Source organism: Pristis pectinata, chromosome 26, assembly GCF_009764475.1.
Source record: "Pristis pectinata isolate sPriPec2 chromosome 26, sPriPec2.1.pri, whole genome shotgun sequence".
NCBI classification, from domain to species: domain Eukaryota; kingdom Metazoa; phylum Chordata; class Chondrichthyes; order Rhinopristiformes; family Pristidae; genus Pristis; species Pristis pectinata.
The window spans coordinates 24,779,293-24,806,007 of NC_067430.1; the positions used below are offsets into that span (position 1 = coordinate 24,779,293).

The 26,715-nt window shown below is 44.8% G+C and overlaps 1 protein-coding gene across 1 annotated transcript in view; it reads left to right on the forward strand.

Moving 5' to 3' along the window:
- Positions 1-26,715, forward strand: part of casz1 (castor zinc finger 1) — a gene marked incomplete at its 5' end in the record, with an annotated part of 111,256 nt that overhangs the window by 68,327 nt on the left and 16,214 nt on the right. Inside the window, 8 exons of the mRNA XM_052039503.1 lie at positions 932-995; positions 1,906-2,063; positions 4,397-4,519; positions 7,239-7,556; positions 11,822-12,020; positions 15,499-15,670; positions 20,172-20,320; positions 24,590-24,797. Coding sequence (XP_051895463.1) covers positions 932-995; positions 1,906-2,063; positions 4,397-4,519; positions 7,239-7,556; positions 11,822-12,020; positions 15,499-15,670; positions 20,172-20,320; positions 24,590-24,797 — 1,391 coding nt within the window. The remainder of the gene's footprint in view (positions 1-931; positions 996-1,905; positions 2,064-4,396; positions 4,520-7,238; positions 7,557-11,821; positions 12,021-15,498; positions 15,671-20,171; positions 20,321-24,589; positions 24,798-26,715) is intronic.

Genomic DNA, 26,715 nt, shown 5'->3' on the forward strand with positions numbered 1-26,715 from the left:
TATATCATGAGATGTATCACAGAAATCCTAAGTCCTTTGTTCCTTTTTACAGGAGCCAATTGATTGTATTGCAGGGAGGAATCTTAAAGGTGCTGTCGTTGTGTTGGCTTTTTATTAGTCCACATTGAAAGTTTGGTTAAATTTTCTGTGCCTCAGCTGTGTCAGATGGTCACAGCTCCATGCTGTGCATTTTGGGTGGATCTCAGACTATGCTTGGTGTTCTGACAAGCTCCAAGCACAACAATACCTACAGGACACCAGGAGCTTCCTTACAACAATGAGGCATGTTGGCATTTGGTGCTTGGGTCATATGTACAAGTGATGTCATTGTTATATCTCAATAACCATCTGACTTACTCATTACACATGACAACACAATCTCATTTAAACACAGCAGCACCTTCCCAGACTTATACAGTAAGATTTGCTCAGTGGAGACAAAAGAGATTGAAGATACTGGAATCTGGAGCAAAAAACATACTACTGGAGGAAGTACTGAGTATTGAAAATAAAATAAAGTAAATAAAATAAAATAAAATAAAATAAAGTACTGAGGAAGAAAGCATACTCACTGAGGTGAGTCAGGCAGCACCTGTGGAGGCAAAGGGATGGTCAATGTTTTGGGTTGAGACCCTGCATCAAGACTTCTGCAGATACCTCTGCATAAGAAGCAGATGTTTTGAGACCTGATGCAGGTTCTCAAACTGAAACATTGACCATCCCTTTGCCTCCACAGATGCTGCCTGACCCAGTGAGTTCCTCCAGCAGTTTCGTTTTTGCTTGCAGTGAGATTCATTTGTTCACTTGATAGATAGTTGATGAACGTGCAGTTTTGGGAGGCAAGAGTTTATCAGCGTCTCGAACTTGAAACAGCAGCCTGTCATGATCTCTGTGCAGAACTCAGACTAAGTGCAATGCCTTTTCCTTCCAGGAGTGAGTCCAATGGTCACATGGAGTCTGGGAACACATCCCTCTTATCCTCATTTCTCAATAAGGTGAGTGCCCTGATCAAGCCTTCCGCCAAGCACAGGGCCCCAGGGGAGTAGCGAGAAGTAGCAGATTATGTTATCTGCCCATAGGCCCTAACTGATGACCCATTGATGTGAGTTTGAATCCTGCTCTGCCAACTGGGAAACTTAAATTCACTAAATTAAACAGCCAATAGTGCTTGAAACTATCAGATTGTTGTAAAAACAGCATAACTTCACCACTGTGCTTCACCCCAATCTGATCTATGTGTGACTCCAGTCTCACTGTTATGTGCAAAGCCTGAAATATAGCAAGTTATAGTAAATTACTGCCAACAGTTCAAGAAGGTAGCTCACCGCCTGCTCCCAAGGGCAATTAAGGAAGGGTAATAAATGCCAGTTACCCCTATATGAATAAAAATGCAGCAGAGAGGGTTGGTTCTGTTTCTCTTTAGTAATGTTGACTCCGTAGTCCGAATCTGATGTCAAAAGCGTTCATGTTTTAAAGCAATTGACCATAAACTTCTACACGCCATTACCGTACATAGAGGAATATGCTGCTAGATTATACCTTAGAATGGGTTCCATATTCAGATTGAACAAAACACATGTAGAAGAACCAAGTCCCCACTGTGTCGTGGTATTGTGGGGTAATTTTCTTTAACAAACTCAGTTTAAAATCTTTGGGTGTTCCACACTCTGACATTCTGCTCCAGACTCCTTGGAAAGATGGAGGCACTGGGAAGAAGACCCAATGGTGGAGGATCTGTACTCCACGCCAACCTTCCCAGGGGTGGGGTCACCATTCAGTTGGCACACTCTGGAGATGCAAGTCTCGGATGGTTGGGGGAGGGTCAGAGTCCGCCCGCGATTGTCTGTATCACACACGTCACGCTTTGGGCTGAGGCCTGACAATTTACCATGCTTCTGTCACTAGGTATCCCAGGGCAACAGCGGACTGGGTAGTTTGCTGAACCTCAAGACGGAGCCAGATTGTGGGCAGTCCGATGAAGACCAGGCTTCCTACATGAGTAAAGCGATGGTTCAGCAGAGGCCGGAGAAACGCACGGAACTCTGGGAAAAATACCTGCGCAGGTACAGGCGGGAGACACTCTATTAGCTTTTCCAGCTTCCCCCTTGAGCCAGTGTCTCAGTGTGGGGCCTAGACAGGTACCAAGCCACACAGGGTGGCTTCCATCCTGGCCTGATGGATACAGTAGGCTGCACTGGGCTTTGGTGTTGCCATGGGACATTATAGCGGACCTCAGTGCCTGTAAGGAAGGCAGGGAGAAACCATGCTAGACTCCCAGCCCCTTAAGCAATCCTGACTTCTTGGAGGCAGTCCAGAAGAGATTCGCTTGCTAATTCCTGTCAAAAACTGCTAAAGGAATTAAATTTCAATTCTTTGGCGTTTAGAATGATTGAAATCGAATGATGATATTGAAACATATAAGGTCCTAAGGGGGGCACGACAGGGTCAGTGTCGATATGTTTCCAACGGTGGGAGGATCTCGAGTGAGGGGACAGAATTAAAAGATTAGGAGGTGGTCATTTAAAACTGAGATGCGTAGGAACTTCTCGCAGAGGGTGGTGAATCTTGGGAATTCTCTATCATGAACAATTGTAGAGGCTAAATTGAGGGTATTTAAAGAGGAAATAGATAAATTTGTTGAAAGATCAGGGAATTGAGGCCTAGAACAGGAGAGGAGATGAGACCTGGGGCAGATCAACCATGATCACATTGAATGGGGGGGACGCTAGGCTTGAGGGGCTGAGTGGCCTACCGGTGCTCCTGTCCTTATGTCCTGCTGCACTGTGTGCGTGCTCTTTGCCATGTCTCCCATCAGCAGGTGGTTTAAGGAGCTCAGGGCACAGGTTTGCGTAAAAGATACAGAGGTGCTGTTTGCAGAGTGGTGTGATACAGAATTCACTGCTAGCAAGGATGGTAGAAACAGAATCAATCAGGGCCTTCACGAGAGAACTGGATGATTTGGAGGGCAGTGGGAAAATTTTATGGGGAAATGGGACCGAAGAGATTGCCATAATAGGAGCCATCATAGACTTGATGGGCCAAATGGCTTCTTTTAGTTGCCACAATAATTCTATTAAAGGCACTTCATTAATATAAATTATTGTGTTAGAAATCGGTTCCCACTGCCCATCAGCCTCAGAAGGTTGTTGGTTGAAATCCCATCCAACGCTGAGCAAAACAATTTGCACTGATGTTCCAGTGCTGTGCTGTGTCCTGCACTGTTGAAGATGTTGAATGGAGGTCCTGTCTGCTCTCTCAGGTCGATGTCGAAGACCCTGTCTCTTTATGTCACAGTGGGAAGTGGACAAAGTTTTACCATTCAATCTAGTCTCCCATAATGTCCATTATCCAGACATCGTCACATTATAACTTGTGGCAGCTTGCTGTGTGCAAGTTGGCTGTCATGCTTTCTACCACAATGACTATACTTCAGGAATACTCAGTGCACTGAGACACCCCCTAGGTCATGATAGGCTTTATAGAAATACACGTTTCTCATTGCACTCATTTTACAGGCATTAAATAGGATGTCTATGTCCAATTTTCAGGTCCAGCTCCTACAGCTGAGTCAGGCTATTGTTCAGGTGTCTGCAGTGACCACCTAGCCGTATGTTATTAGCCTGTTACATATGAAAACAAGGAGTCCTCAGAGTGCTTCAGGATGGCAGTTGGAACGAAGGGTGAATAGGCGCTAAAATTGTGTCATCGTTTATGCTGCCTTGGCCAATAAAATTAACACAAGAAATAGAAGCAGAGTGAACTATAAGACCCTTCGAACCTGCTCCACCATTCATCAAGGTCATGGCTGATCTTCCACCTCAGCTCCGTTCTCCTGCTCTATCCCCATATCCATTGATTTCCTTAATATCCAATAGTGTCAATGACTGAGCCCCCATTACCCACAGAGGGAGAGAATTCCACGTGTTCTGAGTGAAGAAATTTCTCCTTATCTCCGTCCTAAATGGCCAACCTCTTATTCTGAAACCGTGACCCCAGCTCTGAACTCCTCAGCCAGAGGAAACATCCTCTGCACATCCAGTCTTTCAAGCTCTGTAAGTATTTTGCAGATTTCAATGAGATCCCCTCTCATTCTTCTAAACCCTAGAGAAATGAGGCCTAGTCTACTCGATTCCTCCTCATCCAGGAAACCCACCAGTCTCTGGAACCAGTCTGGTGAATCTTTGTTGCACTTCCTCCGTAGTAAGGAGACCAAGACCTTGTGCAGCACGTTAAATGTGGTCTCTTTACAGCCTTATATAATTGCAGTTTCATTACAGATAAGTGAGAGCTCCTGGGCTGAGCGTGGGACCTGGAAGGTCCCTGAGTTTCTCGGCGGACTAGCTGTAACGATAAATGCGATCCTCTGCCCTCATTGATTGCTGTCTGTCATTCCTAGGTTTACCACGGAGGACTACTGTGAGACCCAGTGCGATTTCCTGCACAAGGTCCACTTCCATTGTGTGGTGGAGGACTGTGGCGCCCTATTCAGCACCCTGGATGGGGCCATCAAACATGCCAAGTGAGTGTTACCAGGCAATGGCAAACGAGGTGTGATCAAACCGCGGGGGTGTGATTCATCGCGGTCAAATGTGAACACTCAGGGCTAAATGTGACTAAAAATGGGTGAAACCAAGTGGGCCTTTACTGTACAGCATACATTGTTATAGCCTGGGAAGTAGCTGATCCAGTGTCTTGCAATGTGTTCCTGAGTCCATCAGCCTTGGCCTTGCAGAAACTTAGCATCAATCATGTGAAACTGGGCAGTTACCTCAAAACAGTCAGAGAAAGTCTGTTATCTCTGCTGCTAATTCAGTGCTGGCAGGGGGTGGGGATGGGGGAGTGGGGATGGAGTTGATGGGGGAGGGCATTGGTGGGGTTGGAAGGACTTGGAGGTTGAGGGATGAGGGGTGCTGGGCCTGTGCAGTGGAAGCACTGCGGGTCGGGCTGTGGTCATCAGAGGTAGATACAGGGAATGAGACAAACAGGAAGAACTGAAGGAAGGAACAAAAAAACAGAACACTGCAAGAGCTCAGCATGTCAGTCAGCATCTGTGGAGGCAAAAGGTCTCGACCCAAAACATCGACATTCACCTGCTGCCTCCACAGATGCTGACTGACATGCTGAGCTCTTCCAGCATTGTTTTTTTGTTCCTATCTTAAGTCCTTACTGTTTGTCTCATTGAACCTGACTGTAGTTTATAGGGGTATGCTAGCAGAGATTATTTTACTGGGCTGCTGATCCAAAGGCCTGCACTGAAGGGATGATGGGTTCATATCTCACTGTGAGTGCATTAAAGGTCACCAGATTAAATAAATTATGGAATTTAAAAAAAATAAATTGCAAGGCTTTTCTTTAAGTTACACCTAATGCACTAATACCTTCTCAGAAAGGAAATCTCCGATCCTTACCCAGTGGGGCCTTTATGTGACTCCATACACCCTGCAGTGCCTTCTGAAATGGCCCAGTAAACCATTCAAGTCAAGGACAGTTCGGCATGGGCAATAAACTCTGGCCATGCTAGTGATACCCACACTTGGCTCACGAATGTAACAAAAATCTCTTTCTCTCTAATTAGAGTTTTCATTAACTGATGATGTTATTGTGTAGCATGGTCTTCATCTATTTAGATAGAGTAGGTTGAAATGAACTCCACTTTAAGCCCTGGCCCCTTTAAATTGATGCTGTTTATATTTATGAAGTGGCGAATAACCTTGCTCTGACCCAAGCATGATTCTAATTTAGATCAGGTTATTATTTAAATAATTTATGCAGATTAAAAAAAATGCAGAGGTTATTCAAGGTCCAATTACTTTGATGACATCACTTCAAGAGCTGGCAATTTAGAGAAAGCTGTGTGGCTTGTAGTCAGGGAAAGGAGCATGGACCACAGACACTTGTGCCAGTGGTGGAGGGTTCAGAGGTCTGCCCCTCCCAAAAAAAACTAACTTAGATTAATAAAGGCTATGCAGGCTTGAGTCAAAGAAAAATCACAATGCAGCTAATTCTTTCTTAAGGGATCAGAAGTTAAAATGAACCAGGACCCTCTGTCTCTGACAAGTGAGGCCTGCTGTGTCCAGTACTCTACTGGACATGTCAGCTGTGGCTCACTGGGTAGCACCATGCCTCTGAGTCAGGAGTTTGTGGGTTCAAGTCCCACCTCAGTGTTTTGGAGTGTTATTGAAGGAATACCTTTCTTGTGGGGACCCTGTCTTTTCCCTCAAGTGGATATTAAAGTGGAGGATGAAAGTGCATGAAAGACTGAGTGAATGCACACAGTCTTTTTCCTAGGATAGGGGAATCGAGAACTAAAGGGCATAGGTTTAAGGTGAGAGGGGAGAGGTTTAATAGGAATCTGAGGGGCAACTCTTTCACCCAGAGGGTGGTCTGTATATGGAGTGAACTGCCAGAGGAAGTGGTTGAGACAGGTACATTAACAACGTTTAAAAGGCACTTGAACAGGTACACGGATAGGAAAGGTTTAGAGGGATATGGGCCAAATGCGGGCAAATGGGACTAGTTTAGATGGACATCTTGGTCGACATGGACTGGTTGGGCCGAAGGGCCTGTTTCCGTGCTGTATGACTCTAAAGATCATCAAAAAAACTTCAGATGCAAGAAATCTGAAATAAAAACAGAGAACGCTGGAAACACTCAGCAGGTCAGGCAACATCTGTGGAATGAGAAAAGATGTTGAAGATATGTTGTTCTGAGGAACAGCACAGGAGCTATCAAGTGAATCCTGGCCAGCCTTGTTACTTCAATCTACATCACTGAAAGAAGATATCCAGCCTATTGTGGGATCTTGCTGTGCACAAGCAGGCGGCTGCATTTCCAAATAAAATGGCAACCATCCCCATTGGCTGGAAAGCACTTGGGACATTCTGGGGTTGTGAAAGGTGCTATAAGAATGCAAATCTTGCATACCCCTTGAAACTATGGGGTTGATGAAGGGATGTTGTGTCTGTTCCATTCAACTCTGTGTCCCACTGATGGGACATGGGATTGTCATAGCAACACCACAAAGCTCTATTGCTTGCATCATCAAGCAGTAAATTGGAAGAATTTTCTGATTTGTGTAAAGTCAAAGCTGTGAAATAAGATTTAAAATCCATATATTTGAAACCGTTACACTCTTGACATTATAGCCATCTGTAAGGGCCTGGTGGAGTTGGTGTTGCTTGGAGGTGCGCTATCTCTTTAAATCCACGTGACTGACAGTATGTTTCCCGTTTCCATAGTTTCCATTTCCGAGCTGATGGCGGGGTGGTAAAGGTGAAGTCGGAACCTTGCTTCTCCGGCCCAATTCCAGTGGAGAACAGAGCCCCCGGCACCTCGGCATTCCCTTCCATCACCATGGTCACGGCTACAGCTGTGCAGGTCTCCCCAGCAAGCCCCACGGTTGTCACCTCCGCCCCAACACTCTTCACCTGGAAACAGCTGGCGGCTTCCATCCCACAGCTCCCCGTCTCCACGCTGGCGACGTCTTCCCTGGCAACCACGTCCCTGGAGAATGCAAAGCCTCAGGTCAAACCAGGATTCCTGCAGTTTCAGGAAAAGTGAGTATGGAAGTTTTCCACAATCCTGGCTGTTGACAAACTTGCAACAGGGAGACGGTTTTAACCCAGCCACAACAGTCTTCAGCCATTTTAATTAAGATTGCCTTCTGATCTGTGCAAAGTCTGTGTGCAATGTTGGTCTCCTTACCGAAGGAAAGGTATATCTATCTGCCTTGGTTCTAGTGCACTGCAGATCTGTTGGTTTGTGTCATGGGATGAGAACATAGAACAGTACAGTACAGGAACAGACCCTTCAGCCCACCATGTCTGTGCCAACCATGATGCCAATCTAAACTAATCCCATCTGCCTGCACATGGTCTGTATCTCTGTACTTCCTGCCTGCTATGAAATCCACTCCTACCCTTCCAGGCACCTACCACTCTATGTAAAAAATTTGCCTCGCAAATCTCCTTTAAACTTTCCTCTCTAACTTTAAACCTATGTCCTCTAGTACTTGACATTTCTACCCTGTGAAGAAAACTCTGACTATCTGCCTTATCTATGCCTCTCATAATTTTGTGTACTTCTACCATGTTCCCCCTCAGACTCCATTGCTCCAGAGAAAGCAGTCCAAGTTTGTCCAACCTTATAGCCAGTGCACTCCAATCCAGGCAACATTCTGGTGAACCTCTTCTGTACCCTCTCCAAAACCGCCAGATCTTTATGAGGAGTTGTCCAAGAGGAGGGATTGAGCAGGTTTGGCCCATACTCATTGGGGTTTAGAACAAAAGGCAATATCTCATTGAGACATACAAGGTTCTGAGAGAGACTGATAGGTTGTATGCCAAGAAGCTCTTTCCCCTTGCCAAAATACCTGGACGTAGTGGACACAATCTCAGGATAAGGGATTGTACAATTAGGGCTAAGATGAGAAGGAATGTTTTATTCAGAGGATTGTGAATCTTTGGGATTCTCTATCCCAGGGAACTGTGAATACATTGAGTGTATTCAAACCAGAGACTGATCAACTTTTGAACTATAAGGGAATGGAAAGGTGTGAGAACCAGACCAGAATATGAATTTGAGCTGGTCAATCAGTCAAAGCTCTCAGAGCAGAAGAACAGGCTTGAGGGGCCAAATGGCCTGGTGCTACTATAATTTCCTATGTCTACAAGCTCTACGAGTTAAGTTTGGATGCTGTGGAAAGTTTTCCAGCTCCCAGTGCTTTTCTGTCACTAATTTAGCACCATGCACTAACTGGACACCATGAAAATGTCTATCCCTCATTGCATCACTCTCTTTTGATTAGGCACAAGCTATAGGAAGCAGCAGCACCAATGATGAAGAACTGACCAGCTCAAAATGAGAGTTAAATATCCCAGTTAACTCTTCTATCCATTGCCTTCCACCACCTGTACACTGTGAGACATCTACAAAATGCCTAAAAACTCACTGATGCTTCTTAAATAACATCTCCCAAGCTCAAAGTTATATCTTCTGCAAAAAAAGGATATACTCACCATAGAGACAATGCAATGAAGATTTACCAGGCTAGTTCCTGAGATGGCGGGCATGCCATGTGAGGAGATAGAGTAGTTTAGGCCTCTGTTCTTTAGAGTTTAGGTGAACGAGAGGTAATCTCATTGAAACATGCACATCCTTAAAGAGCTTAACAGGGTAGAAAGGGGGAGGATGTTTCTTGTGGCTAAAAAACTAGGGACCTAACTCTCTGAATTAGACTGAAATCAGGAGAAATTCCTTCACTCAGTGGGTGTTGAATCCTTGGAATTCTCTGTTCTGGAAGGTTGTGGAGGATCTGTTATAGAATGCATTCAGAAGGTCAACGAATTTCTGGATATTAGAGGGATCATGGGATTTGGGACTATGGCAGGTAAATGGTGTTGAGGTAGGAGATCAGCCATGGTCTTGTTGAATGGTGGAACGGATTCAAAGGGTTGAATGGCCTACTTCTGCCACTATTTCTTATGTTTTAAGTTTGCAGCCTTTAGCACCTAAGGGACGGACATTAAGTGCCTCCATAGTCTCCCTCCAAATCACGTCTCAGCCTACGTCAGAATCTTTCATTATTGCTGGGTCATAACATCCTGGCATTCCAACCCCAATGCTACTGTAGGAGCACCATCACTGGAAGGATTGCAGTCATTCAAGATGGGTGCTCATTAGACGTTCTCAAGAACAATAAGCAGTGGGCAATATATGCTGCATCTGCCAGCAACACCCATGCCCCACAAGAGAATTGTGGAAAATGTTCCCTGAGTGACAAGGAACCCAGATGAGCATGTGTCTCAGAGGGAATCTCCCCTCTATCTGTGGTCAGGCTGTGGTTTGAACTTTGTGACAATTCCCCCTGTGCGGAACATTATAAATAATAAAGAATTTCCCATTAATCAACAGCAGGTTATTTCCCCATTAGCTTTTATTCCATTCTTCTTATTGTCACTACAACTCGGGCAGTTGGCAGCCTCTGTCAGTGTGTAAATTGGATCAGAAAAGCCACCCCTCACAAAACAAGCCCCCTCACTTATTCCCACAGTGGGTCCTGGAAATGTGCTACCTGGTTCCTTCAGACATTATGGGTGACATATCAAACACTAACCCTTTCTTTCTGCTTTCAACACAGTTCATTGGACAGTAAACAGGAGCACCTGGCTTCTTTCAAAATTGGAGCAGCACCATCAAATCTTGACATAAAATTATGTTGCCTTGATCATTTGAACTAAAATTGCCACTGTCAATTCTGTCTTATAAATGATAGATCACTGTGTGCAAGCTTAAAACATTAATCCAACCTCATGGGCTTGTACATTGAGCATTTGTACTTCCTGACAACCACTAAACCCTTTGAGCTGGATGCATGATCTATTTTCAGGTATCTGTTATTGTCTGTTTGACATATAGCACTAATCCGCTATCTGACTGTAGTTACGTGATTGATATTGTGAACTTACTTACATCATGGAAGTTTATAATATACATTTATCACTGCCACTTCACGAGGATCGAAGGCAGCTGTGAATGTCGGAATGTCTCTAGGAATTTACAGCTGCCATTAAATGCCTCAAAACTGTATGTATTGTGAAGCGTAAAAGACGCAGCAAGGAGGAATGTAAAGAAATGCTAGGAAATCAGGGCACCTGTGTGAATGGGCAGTTGTTCTTGTGGTTTGGGATGTTGCAGGTTTGCTTCTTTGATTTGGGCTTCTGCAGAATTGCAATGCTCAGCTGGGATAAATTCTCTTTGCACATCCTCTAACTGGGGAAAATCATGGAATTAAATCAGAAAACAAGCCCCAAATCCAAAGTTTCAACTATTACAGACTTTGCACATGTATAAAATACACTTTTGTCACACTTTAAGCATCCTCTTGATGGCCACAGTCCCACATATCTGAATTTGGCTGAGGTTTGCCTGATCCAAACAGTAAATTTGACACAGCTTATTCCTACTGTGATGACCAGAGATAAGCGCCCTTGTAGATGTGAATAGACTCTTGCTTAGCCATGGCTCAGTAAGTAATTCTCGTGCCTATGAATCAGACCTACTTGAGAGATTAGAGCACAAATGACTCTGCTGACACTGTAGTGAAGACTAAGTGAGTCCTGCACTGTGAAGGACAGAGGGAGACCTGTACGGTGGGAGATGGAGGAGGAGACCTGTACTGTGGGAGATGGAGGACAGAGGGAGACCTGTGCTGTCAGAGATGGACAGAGGGAGACCTGGACTGTGGGAGATGGAGGAGGAGACCTGTACTGTGGGAGATGGAGGACAGAGGGAGACCTGGACTGTGGGAGATGGAAGAGGAGACCTGTACTGTGGGAGATGGAGGACAGAGGGAGACCTGGACTGTGGGAGATGGAAGAGGAGACCTGGACTGTGGGAGATGGAGGACAGAGGGAGACCTGGACTGAGGGAGATGGACAGAGGAAGACCTCACTGTGGGAGATGGACAGAGGGAGACCTCACTGTGGGAGATGGACAGAGGGAGACCTCACTGTAGGAATGCCATCCTTCAGATGAAACATTAACATGCCCCTCGGGGGATATAAGGATTCCATGGTGCTGTTTTGGCAAAGAGGGGAAAACACTTATTCCTCTGTCGACCTCACCAAGACACACTATGCAGCCATTGACATGTTGTTTGTGCACAAATTGCTGTATTTCTTACATTCCAACACTTCAGGAAGAACTTCACTCGATCCAAAAGCTTCATAATGTCTTGAATCCATGACTGGTGCAATAGAAATGCAGGTCTTCCTTCCTGGTCACCATGCATTTTATCTAACTTTGTTCTTATTTTCTGTAGTGATCCTTGCCTGGCGACTGATTGTAAATACTCGAACAAGTTCCACTTCCACTGTCTGTTTGGAAACTGCAAGTATGTCTGTAAAACGTCTGGGAAAGCTGAATCACACTGTCTAGACCACATCAATCCCAACAACAACCTGGTCAACGTACGAGACCAGTTCTCCTACTACTCTCTGCAGTGTCTCTGTCCAAATCAGGTAAGCAGACTAAGTTCACCCTCTGGTGTAGGATCTACCTTGCTGATTGTCATCTTCAGACCACCAGCTTAGTGCTCCTTTAGACTGAAACCTCCTCCCCAACTGGTCTGAGAGGCACAATTGGAAATCTGGAGGTGTCAATACATTCCGGACAAAACAATTAACATTTCCAATTCAGTCTATGTAAAACATTCAAACCTCTGGATAAAAACCTCCATATTATTCAGTGGATTTGGACATTCTCTCTTATCTCCCCTCCCATCAGACAGAAGATACAAAAGCCTGAAAGCACGTACCACCAGGCTCACGGACAGCTTCTATCCTGCTGTTATAAGACTATTGAACGGTCTCCCTGTATGATAAGATGGACTCTTGATCTCACAATCTATCTTGTCATGGCCTTGCACCTTATTGTCTACCTGCAGCTTATTGTCTACCCACACTGAACTTTCTCTGTAACTATAACACTTTATTCTGCATTCTGTTACTGCTTTTCCCTTGTACTACCTTATTGCACTGATCTGATGAAATGATCTGTATGGATGGCATGAAAAGCTAAGTTTTTCACTGTACCTTGGTACATGTGACAATCGTATTTAAAGCAATTAAGGATTGGATCTCACTGAAAGCCAACCACACTAGAACAAGCTCTGAGACACGGTAGACCTTGACTTCTGCCGTAGACCCACACCAGGTGCCCAATTTCACGTCAATGACAAGGCTTTAACACAGTCATCACAAATCCACAGTCCAGCATGGGGCAGCACAATGGCACAGCTCCAGCGACCCAAGTTCAATCCTGACCTCCGGTGCTGTCTGTGTGGAGTTTGCACATTCTTCCTGTGACCGTGTGGGTTTCCTCTGGGTGCTCCAGTTTCCTCCCACACCCCAAAGACATGCAGGTTGGTAGGTTAATTGGCCACTGTAAATTGCTCCTAGCCTGTAGGTGAGCAGTGGAATCTGGGGAGAGTTGATGGGAATGAAGGGAGAATAAAATGGGATTAGTGCAAAATGGGTGCTTGAAGAATAGCCTATTTCCCTACTATGACTCAATTCTAACTCCATGACGAACCTAGTAAGGTTCCACACTGTAGTCCCAACACCCAGCTTCTGCATTCTTATCTGTCAGATGCCTAAAAAGCCACATTACAACACCAGCACAAACATCAAAACCACATCGGGACCTCCTGAGGTACTGAAAGGCATCATAGTTGTTTTTTTTCCTCTTTTTTAGATCTGTGTTCTGTCCCTGTGATTAACACAAATTTTGCAGTGTTTTTTTTTGTCTGCATGTCCTTTAGTTTGCTCAGAGAAAATCCCATTCAGCTGGTGTAAGATTTATTCCACTTTAACACCTGAAGTTCACAGATTCCTAGAGATTGGCTTCAAGTGAAAAACCTGTAAATCTGGAACGGTTCACAGTCATTTACTCAGCTAAAAATGGAGTGCGCCCTCGAGGGATGAGTAATTGGTGACATTTAGATCAAAGGCACATAGAGAGAGGTTGGAGACAGCAGCACAGTAACCAAACGAAAAGCAAGGATTGAACAGCTTACCCATGAACGAATAGAGGCACCAATGATGTGTCCCATGTTCAATCCCAGGATATGATAGGATGCAATACCAGAGCAGTTATTGGACTCGTAATCCAAAGGCCAGGACTAATGAATTCAGCCAGAGAAATTAATTAAAATCTGGAATAAAAAAAACTAGAATCAGTAATAGTGAACTTTGTGTTGACTTCTAAATGCCTTCTGAAATGGCCCAACAGGGGACTCTTGAATTCATAATCTACCTTGTTATGACCTTACACCTTATTGTCTGCCTGCACTGCACTTTCTCTGTAACTGTAACACTTTATTCTGCACTCTGTTATTGTTTGACCTTGTACTACCCCAATGCATTGTTATAATGAATTGATCTGTATGAACAGTATGCAAGACAAGTTTTTCACTGTACCTAGGGACAATTTAGGGACTGACAGTACACCTGAGTTAGGATAAGTAATGGTTGTTAATGAGTACCAACAGTAGATAGTCATATGACACAGAAGCAGCTTCTTCAACCCACCATGTTGATGTGATCATCAAGCACCCACTTGCACTAAACCTACACTAATCCCATTTTATTCTCCCCACATTTCCATCAACACCTCCACCCCCCAATGTATTCTACCACTCATCTATTCACGAGAGCAATTTACAATGACAAATTAACCTACCAATCTGCACGTCTTTGAGATGTGGGAGGAATCGGGAGCACCAGGAAATAACCCACGTGGTCACAGGGAGAATGTGAAAACTCCACATAGACAGTGAGGATTGAACCTGGGTCACTGGAACTCTGAGGCGGCAACTCTATTAACTACATCGCTGAGACGTCCCTGTTTGCATTAATATGAAATCAACTATCAAAACTAAAATTGTTAGGCAACACATCTTTATGAAGAGCAGCACATGGCATCCGGAATTGAGGGATTTTTAGATCTATGGTTCCAACTTATTCATTCCTGATGAGACAAAGTGTAACATGTGAAAAACGTAATTATAAAATTGTAGCATTATTACATGGGATGGTGTTTTCAATTATTGGGTCAATAAGGGAGCAATGCAAGTTTATATATTATCTTTTGACTTGAAGTTACTTTAGGGCATTTGCAGAAGTACTTACAGCACTACGATTGGAGCATCTTGTCCTGTTGTACTCTAACAGTAGCACTGATTACCCACCATGTGTGCTCCCATCCAGGTAGTTTATAGTCATAGCACTTGAAAGCAGCAAATCCTGCTCTCTTCCACTCCTCAGTATAGCTTCCGGGACCTGGAATGTCAGGACCCTCTTGCACAGTCCCAGCAGACCTGAGTGTCGTTCTACTCTCTCAGCTGAGGAACAGACACTTTGGCAATGACATTGCTGCCCTTAGTGAGACAACAGGTAAGAGATGGCAAAGGGCAGGTAGACTTTGTTCTGAAGGGTAAAATGGAAGAGGTGTCCTATAATTCTTAGGATGGGCATTGCAGTTAAGAAGGAGTTAGTTTGATGTCTCAGTGGTTCTCCCTGTGGGATAAGATTTGTGACCCACTGGCTCACTCTAATTTGGGAGCACCTTCAAGCCCCATCGAGTAACCCTTGCCCCATTTGTGGCAGGATCTGTGGGTTCCACCTTGCCCTCATGACTCCCCTCAGAGCCTATAGAATTGGAATGGAAGCAAGACATCCTCAACCCTGATGGACTACCTAAGAACCAGATCAGTATCAGCAACTCCAAAACTAACAGAAAAATCATCTGGTCCACTAATGTTCTTCAGGAAAAGAAATCTACCAGCCTTACCTGGTCTGATCTATATATCATTCCAGGAATGCAACAGTTTAATTCAGGGTCAGTAGGGGTGATATAATGTCATGGAGAGCCCAGTCACATGTTATATAATATCAGAAGCCTGCTGTGATCTAACAACGTGCTTCTCTTCCATTGCAGCAATGTGAGTTCCGTATGAGAGGACATTATCACTGTCTACGGCCTTTCTGCAACTTTGTGACTAACATCACAACAAAGCTCCCCTGGCACATCAAAAAGCACGAAAAGGCAGAGAGACGAGCTGCCAATGGGTTCAAGTACTTCACCAAGCGGGAAGAGTGCGGCAGGCTGGGTGAGAAACCAAAGAGCAAAGGAGGGACCTGTTTTACAGCAACTTGAACTTATATAATGATGTTAATGTGACAGAGCAGCTCAAGGTCTTCTCGGCTAAAGGACACCTACAGAAACATCAGGGCAAGTCGAAGAGGTTGAGTTTAAGGAGAGAGAATGTAGAAAAGTGAGGTTGAGAGAGCAAGGAAATTCCAGAGGTTAGGTTCACAGCTGCCAGTGATGGGGCAATGTAAATGGGGGAGCTACAAACAGCCATAGTGGGCTGCAGATTATGGAGGGTTGAGGGGTTGGAGAAGGCACAGAAGGCTAAGGGCCAAGTGTTGGAAAATGGGATTAATGTGAAGGGTGCTCACTGGATGGTGTGGACGTGGTGGGCCAAAAGGCCTGCTTCCATGCTGTATGGTTCTATGACTCTAATACAAAGGTAGACACCAGCTCAGCCAGCTTTTACATCAGAAGTTCTCTGTGGGTTACTAGACTGAAGGAATGCTCCTCAAGGGAAAATCCTGAGAAGTGTTGACATCCATGGCTACTTCTTTATAATTTACCACATCAACTGCCAGTTGTGAGGTTGTGTGTGTCACACAGCCCTTGGGAAGTGAGGTGCTGAAAGGAAGCCATTAATGCTTGCTGGGATAGTGGCCAAAATACATTTAGGGTTACATTTTCCACTCAGTACGATGTAACAAAATCTAAAATATGTTTCATTGTTAATCAACTAAAGACTGCTGTCGCACCTTAGGTTGTCCACACATTGGCTTCTGATCCAGTGACTCCCCAGTTCTTATATTCAACCCCTCCACATTAGCGCAGAGAATTTGCTGCAGAGTTTGCTCCCAGTTTGTCCATTTGCAAAATGCCATTGCCTTCAATTAATTGACCCTCTGTTACTGTGGTTGTACAGTGATCAGTGGCCTTCCAGTAAGGCCAGGATAAGTTTCTGACCAGGTCATTTCAGAAGGGAGAAAAATCCGGCTGGATTCCTGACACCGGAGCATCCTGAAAACTTGGGCTTGAACTGGGTCCATGATTCCTAAATAGGGTTGCTGATTCTGATTGGATGTTTCCCTGCAGATCTCACCATGTGACCTCCTGTCTGCCACCCAGTCAACAGTCTTTCTCCCATCTGGGATGATCTAATCACCAGGGACAGACAAGAAAGCAGAGTTGAGGTCACAATCAGATGAGTCAATTGATGCAAGTTCTCGAGTCCAAGTGGCCTGTTCTTGCTTCTAATTTGTATACATGCCTGCGGGAGAGGTCATGTTGTTGAGACTGTACTTGGGAGTATTTGTGTGCGGTTCTAGTCGCTGAGCTAAAGGAAGGATGTGATTAAGCTGGAGAGGGTGCAGACAAGATTCACAAGGACATTGCCAGGACTGGAGGGTTTGAGTTAGGAGACTGGATAGGCTGGGTCTGTTTCCCCTGGAGTGATGGAGGCTGAGGGGTGACGTTATAGAGGTTTATAAAATCATGAAAGGAGATAAATAAGGTGGATGGTCACACTCATTTTCCCAGGGTAGGGGAGCTTAAAACTAGTGGGCATTGGTTTAAGGTGAGAGGGGAAAGATTTCAAAGGAATCTGATGGGCAAGTTCTCATACAGAGGGTGGTGGGTATATGGAAGAAGCTGCCAGAGGAAGTGCTGGAGATGGGAACAATTGTGGGAAAAAGTGTGGAAATTACATGGTCAAACTAGGACTCCCACCTTGTGATCGTAAAGCGTGTGTATAATATGTTTCAGTTTAAAGCGCTCCCTCAAAAATGGCCAAAGTCCATCCCCTGGCCCAGGTTGAAATTAGTGAAGAAAGCATCATTTTCTAGGGGTCCTTAAGATTTGCTCCCCTGTTAGCATCAGGAGTTTAAATGATTAACTCCGGGAAACTTCAGGACAGGGGTGAAAGTAACAAATTTCTCACCAGTGCAACCTTACCAGTAAAGGTAGCCTGTGCCGAATGCTGAAGCCTCTTTATTAATGGTATACTATACTGGCCCGGACCAGGTTACTTTCACCTCCACTCTGGAATTTATCAGCCACCATTGCAAGGAAGCCCAGAGCCGAGATCCAGGAGGAGAGAAGAATTTAGGAGATTATATCCACAGGAGAGGAACACAAATATGGGAAAAAAGTCCCTCCAGAACATTTTAATTTTCAAAGCTGCATTGAAGCTCTCAGCTACAACCAATTAGGTTTGATTAAAGCACAAACCTTTTCCACATCAGCTGCAATCCTCTCTATGACTTCTCTTTATAATACCTTTATGAATATGCTTGCATTAAATTCAGCATATTATTAATTACAGGAGGTGAATTACAAACCTGACTGATGATTTACTGTAGCTTTAACAGGCTGGGTTTGATTGAAAAATGTATAGTGTTTCTACTGGTAGCACGTCCCACAGTTGTTGCCCAGATCCAGTTGCCCTGAACCAGCAGCTGGGCCAGTTCAGGGGAAGTTATGAAGATAATCATATGGATGGCTTTAGGGTCACATACTGGTCACTCTGGGTAAGGATGGGATATTTCTTCTGCTGAATGAATCAAACATACTGATCAGGAGCCTGAGGAGGTCAATTAGTCCTTCGAACCTGCTTTGCCCTTTAACAAGTTCCTGGCTGATCTGATTGTAACCCCAAGTCTTCATTCCTGACTGCCCAGCCCCATCCTTATTAAGTATCTATCAACCTCTAAGGAGCATAGGTAGAGTGAAAGCACTCAGTCTTTTTCCCAGGGTTGGGGAATCAAGAGGGTATACGTTTAAGTGAGGGTGGGAAGATTTAACAGGCACAGAGGGTGGTACGTATATGGAGTGAGCTGCCAGAGGAAGTGCTTGAGGCAGATGCAATAACAACTTTTAAAACAGTTGGACAGGTACATGGATAGGAATAATTTAGAAGGTTATGGGCCAAATGCAGGCAAATCGGACTAGTTTGGATGAGCACCTTGGTCAGCATGGAACAGTTTGGCTGAAGGACCTGTTTCCGTGCTGTAGAACTTGGCCTTAAAAGTATTCAAAGTCTCTGCTTTCACTGCTCTTTGAGGAAGAAAGTTCCAAAGCTTCATGACCTTCTTGAGAAAAAAAACATTACATCTGTTTTAAATCGATGACGAAATCTTAAAAGTGACCGTGAGTTCTAGATTCTCCTACAAAGGGAAAAATCTCCACATCCATCCTGTCAAGACCCAAAAGGATCCCAGATGTTTCCATCAATCCCTCCACCCCTCCTCACACTTTCAATCCATCAGGGGGGTTCCCTGATCATTTTGGGATCTATTTAACTGAATTAAATTCCCCAGCTGCCTTGATGGGATTTGATCGCATGTGCCCAGATCAAAAGCCCTCACATGCTACCTAACCACCATATAACTGTAACTTAGCAGTGCCTCAAAGAGTAGTTCTCTGCCCTTTGCAGCAGAAGGTTGGGGGCTTAAGATCACTTCAAAGACCTAAGTACTAATATCAAGACTGATGCTGCATGGTGGCACAGTGTTGAAGCTGCCTTCTTTCAGTTGAGAAGCCAAATGGAGGCCCAAATGGAGTTGGGTATAATAGCTTCCATGGGGCTTTGAAGGGATGCAGGTTAACATAATCAGAAGCTGCTGGAAACACTCAGCAGGTTGGGCAGCATCTGCGGAGAGAGAAGCAAGGTTGACAGTTGAAGTCTTTCATCACAAGTTAGAAATCAAACAAGATTTAAGTCACAGGAACAGTAGGGGAATGGAGAGAATGAAGGGAATGTGTGTGATCAGATGGAGACATGTGGGTTATCCTGGTAACAAATTCTCAGGGGCATTTACCACATTACTCTGTGGAGGTTCTTGCATGTGCTTTTCAATAGTGTTTTGGGGCTGCTGTCAAGTGTATCACACAAAATGCAGGCAAAAAAGGAATTGTTAAAGGTTGAAGCACAAATGATGAACATCAGAGAAGTGTGAACAAGAGGTATCATTCACAATGAGCATCTGCATCAGGTTTGATACTGAGAAATGGATATGTTCATCTTCTATAATGATCTCATAGACACTGGCGTTTTCCCCACTCCGGAGTTGTAGAAATTGATGGGCCATTTGTCCTGTCCTGGCCACACTAGGAAGAAATGCCCAAGATCAGTTCACACATGCCCAGGTGTTCTCTCAAGATTGCAGGGGACAGAGGATTTGAACCCCCGGCAGTCAAACCCAGAGGCGTAACGAGATGCCCACTAAACTAAGCAAGCAATTTATAAGATTGAGGCATGCAGGTATAGGTATGTCATGGCATCCATGGCAACTGCCTTCAGTCCAACATGGGCACCGGTTTGCAGAGGCCTAATGTTCTGCATTAATTCATTTTCCTCACCTATGCACATTTGATGCAGGAGGACTGCAATGTGATGACACATCATTGTCAATCCCATGGCAACGGGCAAGTTGCTACGTGCCCATCCTGATACGCTTTCCACTCTGGAGATACTGCCTGACAAGGCATGCATTATTTGTTTATTTGTCTTTTGTGTCTTGCAGGCTGCAAGTACAACCAGGTAAACAGTCACTTTCACTGCATCCGTGATGGCTGCCTGTTCTCCTTCCTTCTTAAGCACCAGATGACATCCCACTCTCGCAAGCACATGAGGAGGATGCTGGGCAAAAACTTCGACAAGATCCACAACCAGGTACCTTTCTAGTTTGATCAAAATCTAAGATCCTCATTTTCATTTCTTCCCACCCCCTCTCATCTCACTGGAGAACTTTATTAATAAAAATTCTTAGCTGATAACAACAAAGTATTTAACCAGCAAGGTGTCCCAAGGTGCTTCATGGAAGATATTAGGCAGTGAGCCACACAAGGAAATTCGGGGCAGCTAACCAATGGATTGGTCAAGGAGAAAAGCTTTAAAGAAAGTGAATTGGAGAGAAGTCTGGAGCTAGTGGCCTCGGCCACTGAAGGCACAGTCGCTAATTGGGGAGCGATTCAATTCAGGGGTGATCAAGAGGGCAAAACTAGAGGAGCGGAGAGATCAGGGAGGTTTATAGTGCTGGAAGGAAGTACGAAGGTAAAATATTCCATTCTTTGTATGAATTTTGCCTTCTTCCAGTGTCACCAATGAGTTAATTCAGACCCTGGATGAGGTGCATGGTTGATGCAGAGTTAAGTAAGCTCCCTTCAAATACCCCCCCTCATCCAGTAAGCCGTGCCACAGTGGTTTCCAAAGGCAATTTTATACCATTTTTGCAACACTTAAAATGCATTTTGGTGCATTCCTTTAATCAACAGAAGCAGTTACTGTAGGTAGGATAGATTGTCAGTGTCTTTTTCCCAGGGCAGGTTTTTCTCACAGAGGGTAGTGAATATCTGGAACAAGCTGCCAGAGGAAGTGGTAGAGACAGATACAATTACAACATTTAAAAGGCATTTGGGTAGGTATTTAGATAAGAAAGGCATAGAGGGATAAGGGCCTAATGCAGGGAAATGGGATTACTGTAGATAGCATCATGGTCAGTGTGGTTGAGGTGGGCCAAAGTGCCCATTTCTGTGTACAATTCTATGATTCTATCCGATTTCAGTATCTGCACACAGCAGGCTGACATAAACCACAGTGTAATAACAATCAGATAATCTGTTTTAGGCATTTTTGGTTGAAAATATTGGCTGAGACACTGTGGAGAACACCCCTGCTCAAAGAATGGAATTACACTGTCACGCTTATATCAAAGTGCAGCAGTTCTTAAGCACCTTTTTCACCAGGAAACTGCTTGTTTCCTGGTGAAAAAGGCGCTTCCAGTGGATCAGCGCATCCAGATCCCATGGAGGACACTTGCACAGAGCTAGGGTTTCGGGAGCTCAGATCTCCCGGCCAGCAGAGCTGTTGTTAAGGTAGCAATGAGATATAAGGTGGATGGTATTTATGGTAGAAATGTGGAGTGGAGGAACTGGACAGTTCTTGGCCAAATGGAGTCAATTTAGAATGAGTTGCAAAGGCACTGTTGCTCCTACTGACCTTCATGTTCACTGGCTCCATGCCCATTCCCTGGGATAAGATTAATTTAGATTTCATACCAGTACAGTCTTAGAAACAGGCCCTTTGGCCCACTGAGTCCTTGAGGACCATCATGGACTCATTTACACCAATCTTACACTAATCCCATTCTTTCATTCTCCACGTTCTCACCAACTCCCCCCACTCACCTACCCACTAGGTGCAATTCACAGTGGCCAATTAATCTGTGGGACTGGCGTTACTTTGGGACACAGAAAGAAACTGGAGCACAAGGGAAACAGGTAGAACATACAAACTCCACACAAGCAGCAGTGGAGGTCAGGGTTGAACCCGAGGTGCTGGAGCTGGGAGGCAGCAGTGCGACATCCAGTCATATGACAAACCCAGCTTTGTCCATATTCCTACCAGTACAGCATACCAGCTTCCTTTCACCTCTGGTACCCCTTACCCCACGCTGAAAAGTCAGCTATCAGCCTTTCCTCTAGCAGTCTGACCAGGGCTAGGCACTGACATAGTTCCTGCATAGCACCATGGCCCAGTCTTACACAGACTAACTAGTAGTTCTCTGAGGTACGATTCATTCACAGGCTTTGAAGTGTCACTCCAGAGGCCAGTATTTATTGCCTGTTCTTAATAACCCTTGAGAAAGGGTTAGTGAGCCCCTAATAGAACAGCAAGGCTCTGTGTCCCTGCAGTGCTCTAGGGAAGGGGGTTCAATGATTTAGACCCAGTGACAATGAAGCAGTGGGAACGGTAGTGTGTGACTGGGAGGGAAATCTGCAGGCGATTTTGTTCCTTTGCTTTTGATTTGTCCATTTATTGTCAGAGGTTTGGGAGGTACTGTTGAAGAAACCTTGGAGAGAAACTGCAGTGCATTTTGTAAAAGGCACACACAGGAGTCATGGTGCAATAATGATGGAGGGAGGGAACATTTCACGTGGTGGGTGAGGTGCCGATCAAATGGGCTGCTTTGACCTGGATGGTGACAAGTTTCTTGAGAGTTGTTGAAGCTGCATTCATCCAAGCAAGTGAAGAGTATTCCAACATACTCATGAAATGTGCCTTGTAGATGGTGGAAACACTTTAGGGTTACTCACCACAGCCCCTGACCTGTTCTTGTAGCCACAGTATTTATGTGGCTGGTCCAGATGGTTTCCTGGTGATTAGTAAAAGGAAAGTGCCAGCATTGGTAGATTCTCACCGCTATTCACTCCCGATATCCAGGACTCTCCCCGCATCCATACTTATGCAATGGGGTGGATCAACAAGGAAACCTGGCTTCTGGGGACATCCCACAAGACGATGGGGACTGCAAGGAGTGACTAGGCCTCAAGTGTCGGATTCTGAGGCCTTGCCCCTGGATTGCCCTGATGACATTTTGACATTTGAAGACAGTTCAACGATTGAAATATTAAAATTATTCTAAAAAATGCAAACAAAAAAAATTCAGAAATACCTAAGTTATTAGAAATTAATTAAAAACATTAAGATAAAGTAAAATAAAGTGAACAAGGCACTTATCTGTATTTACTTTGCAATGAAGATTGGCAGCCTGTCCAATTGAAATGGACAGCATAAAGCTGAGGGGACAGATTCAAAGAGCCCCTGGGCTCTCAGCACAAGATGTTTGTGTTTCATTCCATGAGCTCAGGTTTATTGGTTTATTATTGTCACTTGTACCGAGGTACAGTGAAAAACTTGTCTTACAAACTGATCTTACAGGTCAATTCATTACACAGTGCAGTTACATTGAGCCAGTACAGAGTGCATTGATGTAGTACAGGTAAAAACAATAACAGTACAGAGTAAAGTGTCACAGCTACAGAGAAAGTGCAGTGCAATAAGGTGCAAGGTCACAACAAGGTAGAACCTGTTCTTCTACCCGATGGAAGAGGAGAGAAGAGAGAATGTCCCAGGTGGGTGGGGTCTTTGATTATGCTGGCTGCTACACCATGACAACGAGAAGTAAAGACAGAGTCCAAGGAGGGGAGGCTGGTGTCCATGATGCGCTGGGCTGTGTCCACAACTCTCTGCAGCTTCTTGTGGTCCTGGACAGAACAGTTGCTGTACCAAGCCGTGATACATTCAGATAGGATGCTTTCTGTGGTGCATCGGTAAAAGTTGGTGAGAGGCAAAGGGGACAAACCAAATTTCTTTAGCCTCCTGAGGAAGTAGAGGCGCTGGTGAGCTTTCTTGGCCGTGGCATCTACGTGATTTGAAAGGTACACAGGAGGTCAGATGCACTGACATCTGGTCTCCAGTTCGTCTCTGACATCCTCCTTTGCCATGTGCAAGCACAAGGGTCAGAGCTGATCCAAAGAGAGACGAAGGTCAGAGGTGGGCTGACAAATGAGGAGGGCATCACCAGTGGTTCTCCACATAACCACCAGCCAGATGAGATTACACACAACGCAATTTCTTCAACGTCTGACCTATAAGTGTGGTCTGTGGATTATTGAGAGGTGGGGATGTATAGGTAGGCCATATTTGAATTGGCGTGTGCATTTATGGTGATTGCACCCGAAAAAATGTCCCATGCTTGACAACCTAAAGGTGGTGAAGAGAAACCCTCACCTACAGATCTATACGGTTTAAAGGTTTAGGTAAGGGAGATCCAATTGATTGCTTCCTGTAGAGCTAGGAAAATTCATCCAATCATAAGTAATTTATAAAGAGATATTTGAAAGACATACTTTGTTGACAGACTGATGGATTTTGATCAAGGCCTTGGTTTTAATGATGAAAAGGTGAGCCCTGTCTTTGATTAGGATAGACAATCTGTGAGGTGCATTGGCGGAAGGAACATTCCATGCCATTCTTGGACCAGGTGAACAGGACTCCTGCTGGACATATGGTGGAGCGGGTGAGGGGTATCTATGCGTCTTATCCCTCTCTGCACGAACTTTACTTCTTGCCCTCTTAACCTTGGCTCTTTCTCTGCAGGGGCCCAGGAGTGATGATGTCACCGGGAACATGGCTGCCACCAGTGGCTCTTCAGCTGTGACATCAACATCTAACATGATGGACATGGAAACAGATGAGTGCATGGACTACGCCACGGCCACCAGCCCAGCTGGCCTGTCCTCTGAGTCTTCGGTTCCAGACCGTAGCTGCACCAGCACGCCAGTCGGAAACGAAAGCAGCACGGCAGGTGAGGTTCCCAACCATCACAGCCCTCCACTGAGTTTAATGTTGAACCAGGCAACCTCTACAGTGTCAGGAGGTCTTTGTCTAGGATGGGCCTGTTGCTAGGAGTTCAAATAAATAAGGTCAGGAAATAAGTACAAACTGAAAAGGCTGGAAGTACCCAATGGGCAACTGTGGGCAGGGAATGGTCGACATTTCAGGTCAGTGATCTGAACTGTTGCAGATATGATGTTGTTTTGAGCAAGTTCAGAGGTCACGGAATATGATGGGTGGGGGGAAAGGGTGGAGGAATGAGGTTGTGACGAGGTGAGAGCAGAACCTGTGATCTGAAATTGTTGGCCTTGGCCGAGACGGTCTAAAAGAATCTAGAAGTGGGAAAACAGGTGGAATAATGTAACCAGGGCAGACTGAGGCACTTGGTGGGTGTTTCACTGTGAATGTAACTGAAATGACCAATGACAGTCTAAGAAGCCAAGAATTTAATGTCAGCAGGAGGTGGTTAGTACATCAAGCACAGATGTAAACATCTGGAGAGGCTGAAGGTTATGGAATGAGATGAAGGTGGAGCTCATCAAAGAAGCACATCTCCTTTGAACAGTTTGTTAGTGGTAATCTACCTGTGCTGTGATGCAGCAACAGACATGATGGAACAGAGTTGAATGGAGAGGCAGGAATAGAGAGGAAAGGATAGAAAGAGAAACAGACAATAGAAAAAGAGAGGATCAAGAGAGAAGATAGAGAGAGAGAGAGAGCAGTGAAGAGAAATAGGGAAGGAGAAAGGAGAGGGGGTAAAAGAGAGGAGGTGAGAGGGAGCGGGTGACAGGAGAGAAAGAAAGAAAAATGACAGAGGAGAGGAGAGAAACATATGAAGGACCTCTGTACTTAATACTTTAAAATCTCAGAGATAACAGAACGATAATGGGGTGCAAGTACACACACAGACATGCCAGCAGTATAACTTCCATTGCTGTGACTATAACTTGTTTAAGTTGATCATTTTTACTGCTTCTCCATTTTCATCTTTTCACTGTGGTGCCTGGCTGTGATTTCATTTTCCTTTTGTTTTGTTTCTCCTTCTGCTTTCCCGAATATTCTTTTAGGCTGCCCGGTTACTCCTGCTGCTGACGCTACCCGCAATGCACCATCTCCATCCTTGCCACAAGCCTTGTTCCGAACCACCCATTCTTCACTGCCATTCCTCCTCTCTCCATCCTGTCTCTCACACTCTCTGCTCAGCGCGACTCTTGGATCCACCAGGAATGTTGTCATACCAACCAGCACGCCCGGTCTCAGCCCGACCATTGCTGCTCCCACTCCGATTAAAAGTGATGTCCCAATAGTTCAGGATGCTGCAGGTACTCAAAAACAAGGTTTAACCACTTAAAGAAAAAAAAACTACTCAAGAGCTCTGGTCAAATGTAATGGAAATGTGTTTTTGATCAATACTGTTGGCTACAGTAAAACAAATGCATGGCCTCTCTCTGGTCTCAAGTCAAGTCAAATCAAATTTATTGTCATGTGCACAAGGACGGTGTGGTACAGGTACAATGAAAAACTTGCTTGCAGCAGCATCACAGGCATGTAGGTATGATCAACACACAGAATATAAATTATACATAAAATGTATACCATATAGTTATAAAAAGACTGTGCAAAAGCAAGACAGTGCAAAAGACAAGTCTATGGCAGTGCAAAAGGTGGTTCATTGTGTTCCATTGCTGAGGTAGGGTTAGGGTTGTGCAGGTCAGTTCAAGAACCTGATGGTTGTAGGGAAGTTGCTGTTCCTGAACCTGATGGTGTAGGACTAGAGGCTTCTGTACCTCCTGCCTGACAGTAGCAGCGAGAAGAAGGCATGACCCGGATGGTGGGGATCTCTAATGATAGATGCCGCCTTCCTGAGGCAGTCCCTCTTGTAGATGCTG